At 46.4% G+C, this 20,421-nt stretch overlaps 1 protein-coding gene across 4 annotated transcripts in view; it reads left to right on the top strand.

Moving 5' to 3' along the window:
* Positions 1 to 20,421, top strand: part of NCAM2 (neural cell adhesion molecule 2) — a 1,850,180-nt gene that overhangs the window by 1,529,656 nt on the left and 300,103 nt on the right. For all 4 annotated transcript variants that reach the window (XM_069636393.1, XM_069636392.1, XM_069636394.1 and 1 more), the window contains one exon: positions 13,555 to 13,676. In XM_069636393.1, coding sequence (XP_069492494.1) covers positions 13,555 to 13,676 — 122 coding nt within the window. The remainder of the gene's footprint in view (positions 1 to 13,554; positions 13,677 to 20,421) is intronic.

The raw sequence follows: 20,421 nt of genomic DNA, 5'->3' as shown, positions 1-20,421 counted from the left end.
ATGGTCACCTCATTGTCAGGCGGACCCAATTGTCCCCTCACATAACTCTCCAATAAGAAACTTTAACGTTTGCAACAGTTCTCAACTGAGCTAACGTCAGTATAAATCACAAGCCCCGCTCAGGGCCGAAAATAAATCATATGTCCAACGCCCGCCCTAGGGTGCCCCACAAAATCATTTATGTAGGTGTCTTTACTGCACCTCTGCCATGAATGCAGCGGTGGTTTCAAGAAGTGTCAGGCGAAGCCGTATTTAACTTGATACATTTCCTTGAGTCTGGTACTCTTTTCCTATTGGGCCCCTTCAATTTCCAACCTCTGTTTTCTTCGTCTCCTCTTGCTGCGCTTGTATTGGTATCCTCTTCACCAAGCAGCTCTCGAATGGTGTTTTTAATCTTGACTTCTGTTATTAGTTTGTGCTTCTGCCCATCTAGCTCAAAGGTGATTGAGAAGGGGAATCCCCATCTGTATCGTATCCCCTTGTCTTTCAGCCTCTTCGTTAAGGGTTGGCATAGGCGTCTTTTGGCAAGAGTCAGGGATGAAAATGGTCCTGAAATATGGCAAAGCGAAACGACCCCACCATGAAGGATTCCTTTATTTTAGCTTTGTCTAGGATCTTGAGCCTGTCGGAGAAGTTGTGAATCCCGGCCCTATGAAGTCCTTTGATCTTTGTGACATCATTTGAATCATCCTCGAAAAGGCAGTTCAGAATTTGGCGGATTGTGCTTTTGACATCACTCTCTGTTTCCCCTTCTTTCTCTGGAATACCGAAGAACACTTTATTGCCAATATCGGAGAGCATGCCCCTTATTTCTGCAAGCAGGGAGGCAACGTCTCCTTTGGTGGCCATAGAGCCCTGACTTCCCATCACCATTGCTTTGCTGCTGCTCGGGTCAACTCCCCCTACTGGACTTGTGTTTTGCAAATTCTGCAAATATGTTTCTAGAATCCATGCAACATAATCTTATATTTACTGCCCCTGCCAAAGGTCTGGATGTGTTGGAAGGGTTTCACTTACTTGTAGGCAGGTGGATATGTGAACAACTGAGGGTGGGTTGAGGTGTCCTCCACTGGAAGTTTCCAATGGGTATGGTTCTTATTCATGTTGCTGTTTGGGTAGATATCACACGCTTCTTCGTCCGGGGTGTTTCGGTCGTCATGGGCTGGCACATGCACTAGGTAAGGGGCCACACACCCTTGGCCTTCTCCCTACATCTCCCGATAAGTGCACTGCATATCCAGCCAATGTTTGTGCCCCTTCTATCCCACTTCTGTAATGTGGTCTTCCAACGAGTTAGAAGGTGGAGCAGCTGGGTGTTCAGGAAGGTTAGTTTCACATTGCGCCTAAACGCATGGTGCACCACCTGAGTGACTGTAAGGGGGATCTCCTTTCTGCGCAGTAGTGGTTAAGATGGGTGCACTGTGGGCCGGGACCCCGCCCGAGCCAGTGCGCAGCGCTGCCTAGAGATGTTAACTCTCTTGTTTTCCCTATACATTGATTGATCATCTGACTGCCCTGGTTCCTGCAGGCCTCTGGGGTCTGTAAGGCGAGCACACGCCTCTCGGAAGAGGGCCACCACCTACTTGGTTGTGATTGTGGAGTACGGGCACGTCCGGTGCCGAATCACTGATCTGGTTTTATCATGAGTCCCTCACGACGTTGTATCTTGCTTCTATGAGGGAACACAATTGTGCGTCTGCACCTCCTGCTCCTTGACCACCAGGTGGTATATAAGGTGTTTAGGGGATGTGCTGAGCTGGTTGCGGGGTGCACTGAGGTGCACCTCTGTATCTGGCACACACTTTGTGAGTCTGCTGTGTTCTGCACTAGGTTGACAGCCCAACTGTAGGATGGGAGTGGGCAAGCAGCTCCAAGACCTTCTCCTAATTTTGAGGAGTTCTGGGGGTTTCAAATCTTTACTTGAATGCCATTCTGGCTGGTGATTCGGCAAAATTTAGAGTGCTACGGAGTGGGAAGCACGTGTGATCAGTCCCCCCTCCTGTACGATACGAGATAGTTCTTTACCCTCCTTATTTTGGGAGTGGACGGTGGTGAAGGGACTGGGCCTGGGGGTGCCATGAGTGTTTGGGGGTTGCGGGGAGATAAATTGACCTTCACAGCTCATGCTGTGGTTGAGTATGCTGTTCTGTTTTCCCTCGCTGCACCGCGTAATACGCCTGCCACCAGAGTCACGGGTGCACGCACCTCCTCAACACCCAGGTCCGGTTGGAGCATTGCCAAGACAGGCGTTGTTCGTGTGGAGGGCAGTGCTTACCCCTACCTGTGTGTGGCTACTTATAGGGCTGTGGCGCAGGTTAGTCTGTGGTGCTGCAGGGTTCCCGGGGTTACAGCTGGCTGCTGCAACGTCCCAGCTGGGCAGCAGCGCTTTCTTTCCAGGATCGGGACAGTGTTGCCGGCATTCTGCTGTACTCTGTGGCAATATTGTGCCTCTCCTCCGAAAGTGGTTCCACTGTCAGTGGAGCCCGGTTGTATGCTTTGCGTGGTCCGTATCTCCAGTGGAGGCTGGCAGGTAGGGGCATCTTATTTTGGCGCGTCAACCACCTGGGTGAAACAAGTTTTATCACTTGAATTAAATCCGATTTCACTCGTGTTTTCGTGCGCCTCTTGGGTTCACAGATTGAGTCTCATTTCTAAGTCCACGTCACAGAGGCAAATGGGGACATATTCACACTAAAAAGGGGGCCCGAGGCGGAAAGGGACACTAAGTTGAGTTCTTCATCCATGCGCCCCCTGATGGCTCCTGCAGTAAATATTTTAATCTCTGAAACAGGTGATAGGGCAAATCCTAATAAATATCGGCTAATATCCCTTTTCGATGTCTCATACAAAATATGTGCTTCCTTTCTTTTGAGGGATCATCAGAAATGGGCCAGCTTGGCTTCTTGTTTGCATGTCTACCAATCAGGCTTCATGAGGGGACAAGCATATCGATACATTGCTTGGTTATTATGTTACTCACCATTCAGGTGAGCTCTGGCAAAAGACAATTATTTGTGGTGTTTCGAGATATTACTAAGGCCTTCGATCAGAGATCTGAGGGTAGCAATCACACAGTGAGGGAGGGGACAGTGGATAGTCCAGGTGCACATGATTGCTGAGCCTGGAGTGTGAGGGACTTTCCCTGAGATGCCAGCCTGTGACAGATAGCTAGCCCCATATTGACTAATTTACTCTTGCTGAGATGGTGAGTGGGACATGTACAGCATACTGCAAATCTTAGAAAATCATAAGGAAACTGCCATCCCATTTGCCACCAAAGATTCTCAGTACATAACAGGTCCACAGTGCATTCTCGCAACCAGGCAGGCACAGCAAAGCACCCGTAGCTATAACATTTCGAATGACCAACTCCTTCTCACCGAAGTGCAACTTTGAGGACCTGTTCAAAGAAGATGACAAGTGGGATGGGTAGGGCAGTGATATGTAAAAGGGGAGAGAGAGGAAACAAGGGGAATAGGTTGACACCTTATTGGACAAATGTGCAATTCATGGGCGAAGTGGGGAAGTCATGATTACTGTTTTGCCAGGGATTGGTGGGGGTCTAGCTCCGTACATATTTTACTGGGCATCTCTAAGTTGAAAAATGTTCATTTTGAAATCTTTTTAGTTGTGATGTTGGTTTAAGAGAGGGAGATGGGAGGGGATACATTACTAACAGCGGGCAGTGTAGGCGTGTTGGCATTGGTAACAGACTACTGATTATGAGATTAAGGGAAGACTCAGGGAGAGGCACACATGATGATTTGATGTGATGACACAATAGTATGGAATTTTGAGGGTCATGACTCTCGATTTTTTTTCAATGTATTTATTACATTTGTTACACGCCCAGACCCTTAGGTATCATGGAGAGGTTACATACAGCTTGTTGGTAACAATAGTTGAAGCACAACTCTAGCAATAGTTGAAGCACAATTATAGCATGGATGCATAAAAACATACAAAGAATGTACATAATAATAATAGTACAATACCCATGCAGTAATTATTTAAAAGTAAGAAGGTAGCACCTTTCTTAATATTGGTTAAATAACCAAGTTTTTAACAGTTTTTTTTAAGCCAGAGAATGTATCCTGTTTTTTGATACTGCATGAAAGGGAGTTCCAATTTTTTGGGAGCTAGGTATTAGAAGCTGCTGCCCCTGTGCTGATGTTTCTGAAGGAGTCGTAGTTAACAGTAGGTGGTTATTAGATCTAAGTATTCTTGTGTATTTTTTCTCAGTTATGCCATTATTCAGGTAGGTGGGGGCTTTTTTATGGAGGCACTTGTAGGTGATGCATAGAGTTTTGACTCTTGCTTCGATAGGAAGCCAGTGTGTGTGTCTCTTCTGATCTTGGATATGTGATTGGATTTCCTTATTCCTCAGGAAGCCCGTAGAGCCTTATTTTGAATTAGTTATAACTTTTTAATATTAGTAGAAGATGTACCGAGTAGTAACACATTGCAATAGTCAAGTCTAGATAGGATCAAAGCCCTGACCAGCGTGATGCAATTGGTGGGGGTTAGAAACTGGCGGCTTAGGGCAATTAGTTTGGCTGTGTAAGACATGGTTGATGAGAGGTTACTAATGTTTTTAGTCATTGTAAGGTTCGCATCTAGATAGACTTCTAAAGTTTTTACTAGCTTCAATACAGTTATTATTGTGCCATCAATGTTGATGGAGGAATAATCTGGGTGGAGTGCACTAATTTTAGACTGGGCACCCACAATGAGAATCTCTGTCTGTTGAGGCAGAGACTGTTTAGCACCATCCAGTCCTGTTTTGTGACATAGATTTTATTGATGCTCAGAGTATCTTGGGTGTAATTCCCTGAGAGTGGAATGAGGATCTGGGTGTCATCTGCAAAGTCTGTGTAGATGACACCCATATCTTCTAGAGCTGTGAAGAGGAGTTTAGTGTATGCATGTAATTCTCATCTGGTATCCACGGGGACATCACTCAGCCTGTTCTTACCTTCTTACGACATCGAACCGTTCCCTGGAGTCTACTCGACTGGAGACTGGGCCTGAAACACAGGACTGGTAGAGTTTAACTCCCTATTGTATTGTATGCTTGAACCCCATATTCCCCGGGGTCCAACCCTTCCCTTTGATCCACAGCTCACCTTGTTTTCTTGGAAAGTGTGCTCTCCATCCTGCTTTCAGCGCAGGGGCGCATTGATTGATGCAGGCTCGTTGCTGCCTAGTTACTTCACTGGCAAGAGTCCGACAGGTAAGTATAATGAGTCTTTAAAACAGTTCTCTAACTTTGTTCCTTTCCTTCCTTAGATGATGGGCGGCGTCCGGGGAACGCGACGTGCTGCTGAGATGAGTAGCTCTGAAGGTGAGTGAGAGCGCGATGCGCGATGCGACCTTTGCATATTTGTATTGAACTGAGTTCTTTTTCTGTGTCTTTTAGATGACGCGACGTTTTCAGCGTGGTTTCCGGTTATGAAGAAGAAATGCGGTGAGTAAGCACGGTATGCGGCGCCTCTAGATGTTTCCACACTAACCTGGAGTGTCTTTTCCCTCTTGCAGATGGATGAGAAGTTCCGAAGACAGAGTTCCCCCAGAGCGGCTGGGATTCAGGTAAGCGTTTGAAGCTCGTACAGCCTTTAAAAATAAGCGAAGATTTGCTGAATGCTTACTAATCCCTTATTTCTGTTCTTTTCCGTTTTCCTTAGGAAGTGGCGTGCCGGGATAGGAATGACACCGCCGAAGATGCCCGCAGAACAGAAGGAGCGATGAATGATGGGCAGAAGCGCCGCAAGGTAAGGCTGTTCCTAACGGTGATCTTGTTCTTGCAGGAGCTGAGCGCAGAAGAAAGATGCAGGCCTACTGGAGACCGATCCGAATACGGCGAGTGTCACGCTTCAGGTGCAGAAAACACCAAGCATGTTTCTCAGCCTGGGCGTGGCTTAAATAGTCTCTGGGTATCCCAGGTGTCTCTGGGCTGAACCACACCCAAACGACTAGACTGCACATGCAGTTCTGGGAACCAAAATATGTGGGGGGGCATCCATCTTGTCCCCATCAATGCACTACAAGCCCAATCCCCAATGTTATCCTATGGGAGTGAGTGAGTCTGGTGCCACAAGCACCAAGTCTGACTCCAAGTGGGTCTTTGGAGGGATGGAGAGGTCCTTGAGGGCCATGTAGGTGATCATGGCCTGGCTCCAGCCTGACATCTTGGAGGGATGGGGACATGAGGGGCAGGGATCATGACAATGCATTATAAAACGTTGATGAGAGGCAAGAGCCTTGGGGTACTGCAATGGGGACTGGTATGGGGTCTGCAGCTTTTTTACCGATGGAAACCCTGGAGGTTCATTCTGCTAGGAAGGATTTAATACACCTTGTTGCGTCAATACAGAAATTAAGATCTTTATCTAGGGTAGAGCAGAGTTTATTATGGTCCACAAGGTCAAACGCCGCAGATAGGTCCAGTGGGAGGAGAACGCAGAGTTTTCCAGTGTCCCTGATAGTATGCATCTGGATTTTCAGGTGCGGGAGGGCTGTTTCCGTGCTGTGATTGGGCCTAAAACCAGATTGTCTGGTACCAAGGAGCTGGTTATGTTCCAGATGGGCTTGGACTTGATTGTAGGCTATTTTGTCGAGGATTTTAAGTAAAAACGGAACTGTTGTTATTGGCCAGTAATTGGTGGGCACAGTAGGATGTAGGGTGTTTTTTTATTTTTAGTAGGGGTGTGACCCAGGCTTCTTTAATACTGGCTGGGACTAGATTGGCATTAAAAGAGACATTGACAAAATTAGTAATGATAGGTGTGAGGGTATGGGCGCAGGATTTGACTTTTATGGACTTCATTCATTCACGGTGCGTCACTCTTTCTCAACTCTCATGCTGGACTTCCTTTGCATCTTGTACTCATGGTGGCCCTGAATCATGCTATTCCCATCTTCATCTTGTATCCTGGCTTGTAACATTATGTGTTACTACTGACTTCTGCAATTGTATTTGCTCTCCACTCTTGCTTCTCCACTCTTTTTGACTGCTTACTCTCTCTTCTCTCCTCCTTTCCCTTCCCCCTTTTCCTATCTCCTCCCCTTACTTTCTTCTATGCACTTACTCTATCAGAATTGTCCCTGGACCTAATATGATAGCAACCTCGTCTGTTTTCTCCACCCTCCCATTACTGTTATTTTCCTCCCCACAACCCCTCCAGCACTATCTGAAATGTCATCAGGCCTAGTATGATAGTCGCTTGTTTTGTTCCTCCCCTCCCTTTCTGCACCCCTCTCCCTCACCTTTTGTTTTTCTCTGGCTCTACCAGAAATGTCGTCAGGCCTAGTACGGTAGTCGCCTGTCTCTTTCCATTTCCTTACCACTCTCCCCCTCCCTTCCTTATCTATGTCTTAGCTCTTGCAATATCTGAAATGTAGTCAGGCTGAGTACGATAGTTAATTTCACATCCTTACTGTTCATGGCCTGTAAGAATGTGGTTGTATTTTCCTTTGTTCCCTCCCTTTCCTTGAAGCGCTTTGAAACACATTGTGTATAGGCGCTATATAAATAAACTATCATATATCATATATCATATACTTGTGCTGGGACGGAGTCTCCTTTGCAATTCGAGACTTTGAGTTTGGAAATAGTATCAAGTGCTGTTTCTTGGGAGACTGGTGTAAAGATGAAGAGGGGGTTGGAGTTTTGGTTCGCATTTCGGATATGGTTATCGGTGGAGGATTTGTCAGCAGTTGCCTTTTAGATGTAATTTTGTTTTGTAGAAGATCAATCTTAGCGGCTAGTGCCTCTTGAATGTGGTGCAGCACTCTTTACTAGCGATCGAAATATTGACGGCTGGTGTGGTAGTTTCCAGTTCTCTCAAAATCGAGAACAGCTCTTTAGAATCAGATGTAGCGTTGCTTATTCAGGCATTAAAGGCATTGGCTTCATGAGTGATGATAGCTGTCTTAAACATTTTATTTGCCGCCTGGAAGGCTATGCCAGACTCTGTGGTAGGGTGTTTTTGTGGGCATGTTCAAGGGCGCGCTTAGTTCTCCTAGGTAAGACAAAGTCATTATTAAACCAAAAACACAAGCGTTTGTCAGTGCATTTAGTTTTAGTCGTTAGAGGAGCTACGGCATTGACAGTAGGTGTGAGGAGGCAGTTATGGTAAGTGTCTGCTAGATGGCAGGGGTTGTCACTGGATATTAGCATGGAATCTAAAGTTTTATTGAGCATAGGGGTGAGATTCTCAGGTGTAAGTTTCGTAGTTGTCAGTTATTTTAGGTTTAGTGGGATGGGGTTCATTCGAGAATAGAGTGAAGTTGATACAGTGGTGATCCCTCTAGTCTAACAGTGAAATATAATCAATAGTTATGGTGGTGTTGAGTGAAAGGATCCAATCTAATATTCTTCCTTTAATGTGAGTGGGGGCATGCACTAGATGTGTAAAGTTCATATCCTCGAAGGATGAGTTTAGGGCTTCTGCTTTGTGGTCTAGGTTGTCATAAAATCGAAGGTTCAAGTCTCCAAGGATGACACATTTGGTGTTTGGTTTGATAAGAGGAACTAGAATTAAAGGGATGTCTGATTCAGGATGGCTGTTGGAGTTAGGTGACCTGTAGATCACTACGAGATTGATTTTGTTTTTTTTCATTGGTGGTTAATTTGGCTAGAAGTAGTTTGTAGCCTGCAATGTTTTCAATGGGAGTAATTTGTAGCCGGAGTAATTTGTAGCATGCAATGTTTTCAATGTACATGGTCCGCACTTCCCTGCAAAAGGTCCTTAATGATGGGATAATTTATGAAGCAGCACATACCAGAAATGCACTTCAGGAGGGCAGAGGAGCACTCCCAGTAGAGGAGAAATATGTGTAAATATTTATGGATCTCGGATAAGGACAAGATTTTGGGTGAGGTAGGCATTCCTCTCACTAACTCCTTCCAACTGAAAGGGGAGCAGGTTAAACAGGGCTTGTGAGGGAAGACTAATGATGGTTAAAGGCCAAATGGAGGAACATCTGATCACACCAGTAGTAATTCTTGCCCCTAATTCAGGACAAATACTGTTCATTCTACATGGGGGATTCATGGGCAGTATAACAGTATAGGGTGGCGATTTCAATTAATTACTAGACCCGTTACTGGATTTGAAATGAGGAATTCTGGAAGCGGGCAGGAAATTGGAAAGAGAATTTCTTCTGTGGAAGAGTTGCCTGGAAACCCGTTCATGGTGTAATATCTGGGGGGCTTCACACCCTAAGGTAGGGGGTTATACCCTGTTTTGGATCCAAAAAACCCATGCATAAGAATAAACTACATCCTGATAGTGAAATCAAATTAAACCTTAGTGTCAAACTTAATGATATATTCCATACCTTGCTAGGATCGCAACATGTTTGTGTTCCAGATGAAGATTGGTCTGGCCCCCAAGTCAAAATGGAGGTGGTACTGTAATTACTCTCTTCTGATGGACTGATTGCTTAAGACCGTTATGAAACAAGAAATGAGCCCCTACTTCCTGATGAACGACACAGGCAATTTACCAAAACATGTTGTCTGTGAAGGTGTTAAGGCCACATTGTGAAGGCTACATATATCACAGGGAGAAAGGAGGAAGAAGGAAATAAGGGTTTTAGAGAACATACTGAGGGAAGGAACCAGGGCTCTTGAATTAGATATGACGAGGTCCGAGGGGGGAGTGGAGGCACAGTTTGAAGTCCTATGTGAAAAGAAATAGGATCTGCATTCACACGTTGTGGGGGAAATGCATCACAACCTAAAAATGGTGAAACAAAGGTGCTATGAGAAAAAGGATAAGGTAGGTACAATGAGGGTACATAATATTAGGGCTATGAGAGCAGAGAGGATGGCATGAATAAGGATGAGTTAGTGGCATCCAGGACATCCCCGGAAGACCAAGTTCAGGAATGTTCAAAGTATTATTCAAACTATATATGGTGGAGGATGTGCCATCCCTTTTAGAGGTTTGGAAATACTTGGACATCAAGAGTATAGTAGATTCTGCATTGTGTGCTTAAGTCTTTTATTGAAACAGTCATAGTAGTTATTTCTAAGGAAAACAAGCATCAGACAAAGTACTACTCATATAGACCAATCTCTCAGCTGAACCTTGCTGCCAATATTTTTGATCAATTGTTAGCTTTGAGGCATGGCAGGACATCCTTGTAATTGATCCATCCAGACCAGTTGGGCATTGTCAGGAATAGACAAGGCATGGATAATGTGCGCAAAACCCTACACTTAAAGTAATTACCATACATGTCCAAAATGGGGGCAATTATCTTTTTACTTGACACTTAAAACTCATTTGATGAGGTGTCCAGTGTGATTATTGGCACAGTGTTGGATAGACTGGGTTTTGGCCAGAGATGGAGGGGGTGGGTGGGAGCTCTATATTGAAACCCAGTGGTGCGGGTAGCAGTGAATGGGGTTACATGTGAGTTTTTGATCTTAGCAGAGGGAAGAGGCTATGAAGCAATGGGCGATGAGCATTTGATCAGAATTTGGCATAACAGGAATCCATGTCCTGAACTCAGAGTACTAAATAATCCATTTTGCAGATGAAGCTTGACTATATATGACATATCTGCGCTGCATCATCCCCCGCTTTGAAGAAAGAATAGGGGAATAAGGGAAGCATTCGGGATTCGAGGTGCACTTGGAGAAAATCCAATGTCTTTCTGGTGGCTACTCTGTCAGGGGTGGAGGAACAATACCTGACAACGCTCTCCACTCGCATTCAGATGGAGGGGATATAGATCTTGGAGCACATATACCCAGGAACCTGGATGGGCTCCTAAAAGAAAATGCCTACCATTGTGGACCAGAATAATAAACTGAGCCATTTCTGGATGGCACAGATGAACACCATAAAAATAAATATATTACCCCAATTCCTCTTTTTTTTCAAATGCTACCTACCAGGGTGCCAACAACTTTCCGACGATTAGTGCAGAATGTCCTGATAAGCTTCCTCTGGTGAAATCCAAACCCAGAATCTCCCATGACACATTCATCCAGCCCAAGGAACAAAGCCTCCCAGGTGTCCTATCCTTCTACTGGGCTGCACAGAATGCTAGCTGACTTCCTGGATCCACACACCAGGAAGCAGTGGGTACATTTGGATTCTTCTGCATAAGTTCTAGATCCTATCCCTTTAGACAAAAGCCTCTGGGTGCACCAGTCAAAGATCTCAAATAGAATACTTAATAATCCAGTTCTGGTGGTGCTGTCGGATGTTTAGAAGGAAGGGAACCACATCCACTGGCTTACCTCATGGTCCACCCTATTTAGCTGTTTTAGGCACCTCTGATACAGGACCTTATCCACGATCCACTGAGGTTGCAGAGCTGGTATGAGGTGGGATTGGAAAGGACGGGATAGATGTAGCAGAAATCGGAGTATCTTACATGCACACAGCTTGAAGAAGCGCTCAAGATTGGATCCCTATCGACGTTCCCATATGTCCAATTGATGTGTGCCTTGACCAATAAAAGGTGGGGAGATATAATCTGTAGAAACCTCACCACATTTCAGAAATTAATCCTGCCAAAGAGAGGATCAAGGGATCTCATAGCTCATACTTACACAGAATTGTTTCTAGCAGAACATAAGACTCCACCCAGCGCTGGTAGACATTGGAGTAGGGATATTAAAAGAGACATCTAAGATAGAGAATGGTCCTTAATGTTTCATAAAGCTTACCAGTCACCTATCTCCTGGCAATATAAGTGGCAGGCACTTAAGATACTACATCGCTGGCATTATTCCCCACGCCAATTGTTCAGTATGTGCACAGATGCAAATCCGAATGTTGGCAGAGCGGCTGAACTGGTGCTGATTTCTGGCACATGTGGTGAGAGTGAGGTGAGATACAGGGTTTTGGAGGGAGTTGTTGTCATGGATTATAGAAGTGGAAGGAATAACACATTTGATCTTGCCTGAAATCTTGCTGCTTGGCTTCTATGAGAGGAAGAATAGAGGTGGTGAATTGGGACACATGTTAAATACCTACTGATAGCTGCACACAGTTGTATAGCAATGTGCTGGAAAAGACGTAAAACTATGTCGAAGAAGGAGTGGTTGTGCAAAGTGTCAGAGACATACACCATACCATTCACCCATTTGATAGACGAGTCTCAGCAGAATATTGAACCACTGTGTCTACCATTCCTGGAGTAGTACAACTATATGGATGCTTAAACTGTTATTGGAATTTTCTCTGCATCTTTTGCCTATACTTGCCTGGAGATTGGGAGGGAGGAGAGAGTGAAGGGGTACAGGGAGGCAGGCGGCTTTCATTATGCATAGGCACTGTTGATTGACCCAACGTTCTCATGGGCTGGGTATATATATGTAATGACTTTGTCACCGGATCTTGTTCAAGAAATGATAATAAATTCTGATTCAAAAAAAAAAAAAAGAAAAGTCTTGAGATTAAATGTTACTGTTGATACCAGATGTGAGCCTGAGCCTGGTAAAAGAACATTGCACCTTTTTACAAGCTTGGCAGTGTGGGAAAAATGTGGGTGTTAATTCCATTAACAACACTTAGTTCCAGAAAATAGAATCAATAAATATTTGTGAACTCTTCAGCCTAGAGCACAGGAGTCTTTTTTTGAGATCTCTCGCCTAGTGACTTTTTAACTGGGGTCCCTGTCAAACATACCACTCTTAAAGAAAAATCTGCATTCCATAGAAACAGAATAACATTGGTTTAAGTTTCACTTGGCAAGTGACTAACAATTGGGAAAAAGGGCAAAAGGGAACCAAAACCCCCGAGAAAAGCCAACTGGTTGGCGTACAGAAAGGAATTACAAAGTTGATTCACCTGAAACTTGGTGTGTTACTAAACCCATACCAAACATGCTTTGCCCTGGAACATTGGTCCAGAGGAGGGAATGAAGGAACACATTTAAAGGAAGATAGAGACTGGTAGAATCATGGCACCAAATGCTTATATTGTGTTTTGCTGTTTTTATATATGATGTACTTTTTCTCCAACCATAACAAGCAACTGTATGTACCTGTAATTTCATAATCCAACATGCTATGTGTTTTCAAATGAGTCCACAACTTCTTCCCAATGTAGGCTCTTATTACACAATGTATTTCATTCAAAGCATGTTGAATAATGTTGAATGGAAACATGATTAAATTATAAAAGGAGAGAAGCATCTCTAAAATATGTCAATATGATTTTGAGAGTTAGCAAGTAATACAACATCTTCCATCAAAATGCAAGATTTCGCATAATTCGTCTTTGTCAAGGGAGTTCTGAAACACTAATCACATTGGTCTAGTTTCGGTATAAAAATAAGCCAATGATACATGCATTAAATAGAAACGGGTTCATCTTGCATTTCTCGATTGCAGTAGACACAATTGCCAACACCATTGAAAACACATTTTATTTAAAGAGGAAATGCAACTTAACTACTGGCCATATTGTCTTTTCTTAGTTTCCAAAGAGATTCTACAAACACTGAAAATATTAATATCATTTCAAACTCTAATTACATGGTATTTTTACTGTAAATATGAACTAATGTTATTTTTCTTGTTAGGAGAGCCAAGTCCTCCATCAATCCATGGACAGCCTGGCGGGGGAAAGACTTTCAAACTCACCATTACAAAAGAGGATGATGGAGGGGCACCCATTTTGGAATACATATTGAAATACAGAAGTGTAAGTATTGCATGTCAAATATGTGGTGACATTTGTTGGTTGCATTTATATGTTGATATGTGGATACCAAAAGAGCATTAGATACCTCTCTTTTACAGGTTCTACAGTGACATCAGGTTCATAATACTGGCTTCGTTGTTTTAGTGTTCATTTACATCCAATATGTCAATGAAATTAATAACATCTGCTGAAAAATGAATGGATTTTCTGCGCTGTGGTGATACCTTAATTCTTACAAGCTGCTTTGTTAGGGGAGATATAGGTATACAAATGAATCTCTACTTTGGAAATACAAGTAGGTCATTTCGCAAGTACTATGAGAAATATAGGTTAACACCATATTAATGTTTTCTATTGATACTTGATAGAACTGCAATTCATTATTTAACCTGATTATCATTATGCTTATTATTTTGAAAGCTGATCACTAATTAATGGTGAACTGATTAGACCAAAACTCGGAATTTACAAATTGGCCAAATAACGTGAACCTTTAGAACTTCATTAAAAGTTTGTGTTAATGACAAATAAATAGATACATACATAAATAAATAAACATCCAGTGTATATAAAGGTACACCGCTTCTTGTTCAGCATCAGTCTATTTCTTCGTGGAAACATGCATAGGTTTTAGGAAAGCTCTGTGTACAGGTATTCCTTCGTGATTAAACAAAAGACCCCTTCAAGTCCTGTTAGGGAGAATTCTCTTCTAAGGCTAATTTCCCTTAATTTCCCTTACTTATAGAGTCCCCCAGCAGCTTTGCTGGATTTGAAGGGTTTATTTCGTTCTCCTGCTAAGAGTGAGACCCTTTTTCCCCACTCTTAGACATATTGCTAGTGTGTGTTTTAGGCTATCTTGTGTGCTTATGGTCTATGGGGTTTTCTCACCCTCATAGGAATCATCTTTTTAATGTGTGGTACACAGCACCCTCCATTCTGTACCACAGGGGTGTCGTAGCGACCCCCAAACATAGACTCCATACCCTGGGACTGACTACTGTCTCCCAGGGCATGTAAAGTCCCCATTGACTTTACTAGTCAATTCTTAAGAACAAAACCAGTACAACCCACCTTACTATGGAAGTACTGGGAAGGGTTAATAGCTTTTCCCTAGTGTTCATTTTCGAGGGGGTACCGTACAGTCCCTCTCTCAAAAGTTTCTGGCTGTTGGCAGTGGTTACTACCGTAAATATTCGACCCCAAATATTTCCCTATGGGATTTTCCCATTGTTCGAGGCTACCACTTTTTCTGACAGCCTCTAACATACCGCCAGTTTATTTTTATATTAACTTCACTCCCGTAGGTTTTTATTGTCAGAACTTTGATTACAATTCTTTCTCGTGTCTTTCTCTATAATCCTAACCCAGGTCGGGGATCCTTTGTTTGTCCTTTTGGCGGACTTCTGCACAGAAGTCCTCCTCTCGGCACCACTGAGTCTGGGGTAGACAGGATGTGTGGGAGGGGGAATAGGCACCCTGTACAGGGTTGCCTATGCAACCAAAGTCGCACTCTGCCCTGATAGGCTGGGGGGTTCTCCCGCCAGGAGAGCCACCCCACTGTGTAAGTGACAGCTAGGCTGTATCAATGGGGGTCTTGCTGCATAAAAGCAGGGTCTTGAGTACTGGAGGACAAGACGTCGCCACTGGAACTAAGAAGCTGAAGAGGAGAGAACCAAAGACATCTGCAACGACTGAACCACCGGTGAAGCCCTGCTGCAGATCCTCACCACTTTTCTCCAACGACTCGAGAAGATATTCACCTGCAAGAGTCTCCTTCCCTTGAGCTGGTGGGGACAACCAGTTCGCCAATCGCCTTCCAGGACCTGCCTTGGTCTAATCGCCAGTGCCCTGCACTCGGAGACCAGATAGCCAGGCAGTCGTTAACCATGACCGCGATTTAAAGGAGCATACCTTTTATTCGTTTTGGCAGCACCGCAGCTGGTTTCATCCCTGGGCAGTGCAGTAACTCAAACCTTCCTCCACTATGAGAGCCTCTCTTCCTCTGCTGGATCTCCCTAACTGCAGGAACTGCCAGGAACTACCGCCACCGCAGGAGCCGATTCCACTTATCTAACATTGTCTTTCACCTTCTGCAACCGCCTTTTTGAATTGTTAAACAAAGACATAACTGCAGCTACTAGAACATTTTGCTCCTGGGCACATTGCCCTGTACCATTGACTCTGGCAAAGGCCTATTAACTCTGGCTAAATCTGTTACAACTGCCTTCTCTAGATTGCTTCTCACCTAGAAATGTGTTGGTGCACCTAACTCTTATAACCACCTTTTTCTTCCCTCTTATTAAACATGTGAAGTGCCATTTTGCTCGGTTTTCACCTCAGTATTGAATATGCTAAATTACTGCCTTACCTAACTTGTTCACAATCTTATTGGGAAGTTTTGCTGGTGTGTTAAAGAGTATAACCCTGTATAACGTGTCCTTTCCATCCTTTTTGAGAAATTGTAAGAGTGCCATTTCTGCTGGGTTTTCACTGTGTCATTTTGCTCAGTTTTTACTCTTGCTCAAACTTGTCTACAATTTAAATAGGGAGTTGTATATACTTTTCTTGACTGATTTAACTTGCTTTTATAATAGTGATTTGTGTGTTAACATCAGAGTGTGTAAATTAAATATATATATTCTTTTTGATACAAAGCTTTGGTCAGTGTTTCCTTGTTACATAGTATTGTAGTCCTAATGTGCAAACCCTGAATACTGCTCATATCCCTCTTGAGATATGTCTGACTGCTTAGCCACAGCTACCAATAAAGGGGGTAATTCATAGAATCCAGCGCACAAGGGGCGCATGCGGCTGGCGCACAGTGTGCGCATGCGGCAGACTGTGCCAGCCATGTGCGCTAAAATCCATTTCCACGCACAGCATATTCATGGATTTCAACATCAAAAACCAGCCGTGGCGCAGAGTGGCGCAGCGACCCTGCAGCAGCGGCAGTTACGCCCCCGACCCCTCCCTGTGTGCCATGAACAGCACACAAATCCTGTACATGGCGCACAGGCCATTGGACCAGCATACAGCTCACCAACCATGAAAACGCCTGTAAAACTCCCCGCGCACCCCTCCAAATACATGTACACCCCGGTGCGGGGAGTTTCACACGCGATTGACCCTGTGCGAGTGGGGTACGTGTTTTACTGGGGTGTGCGGGAAGTTTCACACGCAATTGGCCCTGTGCGAGCGGGGTCCGTGTATTACTGGGGTTCGCGGGACGTTTCACACGCGATCGGCCCTGTGCGAGCGGGGTATGTGTATATCGGGGGTTCGTGGGAAGTTTCACACGCGATGGGCCAGGTGCGAGCGGGGTACGTGTATGTCGGGGGTTCACAGGAAGTTTCACACGCGATGGTCCCTGTGCGAGCGGGGTACGTGTATGTCGGGGGTGCGCGGGAAGTTTCACACGCGATTTGGCTGTGAGAGCGGGCTACGTGCATCCAGTGGGGAACGCGGGGAGTCCCACACGTGAATTGGCAGTGTGGGTCCTCCCAGGTGTCCCCTCTACCCCCTCCACGGCCCCTTCAGGCAGCCCACACCACAGGGGACTAACTTGCACCCCTGGTCATGTCCCGTAGGCAGCCCATCCACCATGGGCATGACCCCCAGCCAAGCCACATGTCACCTTGCAATATGATCACCAACTCATGTCCCCCAGAACCCCCACCCCCCAGCAGTGAGGGTCACCTACCAGCAGGCCCACACTCATGTCCCCCAGCACCCCCACCCCACAGCAGTGAGGTACACCTGCCAGCAGGCCCCCACTCATGTCCCACTCATGTCCCCCTGCACCCCCACCCCCAGCAGTGAGGAGCACCTGCCAGCAGGCCCCCACTCATGTCCCCCAGCACCCCCACCCCCTGCAGTGAGAGGCACCTGCCAGCAGGCCCCTACTCATGTCCCACTCATGTCCCCCTGCACCCCCACCCCCCAGCAGTGAGGGGCACCTGCCAGCAGGCCCCCACTCATGTCCCCAAGCACCCCCACCCCTCAGCAGTGAGGGGCACCTGCCAGCAGGCCCCCACCCATGTCCCACTCATGTCCCCCTGCACCCCCACCCCTCAGCAGTGAGGGGCACCTGCCAGCAGGCCCCCATTCATGTCCCCCAGCACCCCCACCCCCCAGCAGTGAGGGACACCTGCCAGCAGGCCCCTACTCATGTCACCCAGCACCCCCACCCCCTAGCAGTGAGGGGCACCTGCCAGCAGGCCCCTACTCATGTCCCCCAGCACTCCCACCCCCCAGCAGTGAGGGGCACCTGCCAGCAGGCCGACACTCATGTCCCACTCATGTCCCCCTGCACCCCCACCCCCCAGCAGAGAGGAGCACCTGCCAGCAGGCCCTCACTCATGTCCCACTCATGTCCCCAGCACCACCACCCCCAGCAGTGAGGGCCACCTACCAAAAGGCCCCCACTCATGTCCCACTCATGTCCCCCTGCACCCCCACGCCCCAGCAGTGAGGGGCACCTGCCAGCAGGCCCCCATTCATGTGCCCCAGCACCCCCATCCCCCAGCAGTGAGGGGCACCTGCCAGCAGGCCCCCACTCATGTCCCATTCATGTCCCCCAGCACCCCCACCCCCCAGCAGTGAGGGGCACCTGCCAGCAGGCCCTCACTCATGTCCCACTCATGTCCCCCTGCACCTCCACCCCCCAGCAGTGAGGGGCACCAGCCAGCAGGCCCCCACTCATGTCCCACTCATGTCCCCCAGCACCCCCACCCCCCAGCAGTGAGGGCCACCTGCCAGAAGGGCCCCACTCATGTCCCACTCATGTCCCCCTGCACCCCCACCCACCAGCAGTGAGGGGCACCTGCCAGCAGGCCCCCACTCATGTCCTCCAGCACCCCCACCCCCAGCAGTGAGGGGCACCTGCCAGCAGGCCGCCACTCATGTCCCCCAGCACCCCCACACCCCAGCAATGAGGGGCACCTGCCAGCAGGCCCCCACTCATGTCCCACAGCACCCCCACCCCCCAGCAGTGAGGTGCACCTGCCAGCAGGCCCCCACTCATGTCCCCCAGCACCCCCGCCCCCCAGCAGTGAGGGGCACCTGCCAGCAGGCCCCCACTCATGTCCCACTCATGTTCCCCTGCACCCCCACCCCCCAGCAGTGAGGGACACCTGCCAGCAGGCCCCCACTCATGTCCCTCCCAACACGTCAACATGACCTACAATCATGGCCCTCATGGCCACCCAAATCCCATGGCACGCCACCCCTGCCCAAATAACCAACCAAGCATAACATACACCCCACATTGAAATACCCATTACATGAAACCACCCAAATGGCATGTATGTACAACAACACATGTCCGTCACACACACACAATGGGTGCTAGTGAATGTGAAAACCCACATTGTGACATGCATGAAACCAATGAGAGAATACCACACATTGAAGTACGGGAAAAAATGTATTGAACAAAAAATGTGGTGACACAAATTCAAAGGCCAAACAATGGACATAAGGAAAAGAATGCAGAATGTCACATATTGATAAAAAAATGAAATCAGAATCCAAAATATATGAAATGAAAAATGTCTCCAAAGTCTCCTTCCAACAAAGCAAATCCAAACAGAAATGAAAAAGTAAAATCATTGCTCCATGGAAAAATCAAAAAAGAAAATGGCGGCCAAATCCACACTCCAACTATTTACAAGGATGAAATCCTGGGTCCATGAGCCCAACTGTCCAAATGAAACCTACAAAAATACACTAAGTAATGAAGAACTATATACAAAAATGTGGGGTATTGTCCAAGCGCCCCCAAAAAAAATGAAAACAAAAATGAAATTAGTTAGTTAGTGTTAGGTTTCAAGTGTCAATGAGATTGCCGGCAGCACCACAATCCAGTAGACTAATGTGGTCACCTCTGTAGATTCTAGTTTGAGGGTAACTGTGAGCACCATAAAACGAGAGTCTTCAGGGATTTCGGGAGATGACACAGATAGAGGAGCGTAAGGACTTGGACCAGCCCCCCGGTAGTGAGTCCCAACACTTACCGAGGGCGAGCGTTTCCTGGCCTTCTGGGTGGTACCTCCGGACAGTCTCGTAACATATGAGTGGAAGCTCCGCAGTACATGCACAGGCTGCAGTCCCTGCGCCGTTTGCGTTCCTCAGGGGTTGAGCGGAGCACGCGCTGTCCCAATTTGCATGGGCTCCTCTTTGGAGGAGCGTGAGAAGGGTACTGAAGGAGACAGGTGTGTTTCCAAGAGAGGGGGAGCATTTGTCTTGATCTTTCTTCTTTCCATGCGTCGTTCGGTCAGGGGGAAATCTATCCTGAGGGTAGCCGTAAGGAGTTCAGCAAAGGATACAGGTCTTTCTATACTGGCTAGCTCATCCTTTAAGTCTTCTCTCAGGACCAGCCTTTTACGGCGCTGTTAACCCATTAGCGCCAGGGTCGTAATGAGGCCCTCTGTGATAAATTATCCACCAATGGCCTCACCTGAAGTTACTTGAATCAATGATACACTGAGTGTAATTAACATTTGTTGCCTTTTGAGTTAAACCAAGCTCTTGAGGCACTGTCACTGAGAAAGTTTGCTGAGATCATATTATTACTGAATGTTTTAGATATTTAGTAATATAAATTGATTTTTGATTTCACAAACCTTTCCTGAGAAACATAATAAAGTAGGTCTTTCCGAGAAAAGAACAACAGCTAGTAAATGAAACCTGGTGGTAGCTGGAACGCCGACAGATCATACATTATAGGAGTGTGTGTGTGTGCGTG

This window comes from Ambystoma mexicanum, chromosome 7p, assembly GCF_040938575.1.
Source record: "Ambystoma mexicanum isolate Mex_15411 chromosome 7p, UKY_AmexF1_1, whole genome shotgun sequence".
Classification (NCBI taxonomy): domain Eukaryota; kingdom Metazoa; phylum Chordata; class Amphibia; order Caudata; family Ambystomatidae; genus Ambystoma; species Ambystoma mexicanum.
The sequence above is the reverse complement of the archived record's forward strand: the minus strand, read 5'-3'. Positions and strand labels throughout refer to the sequence as shown.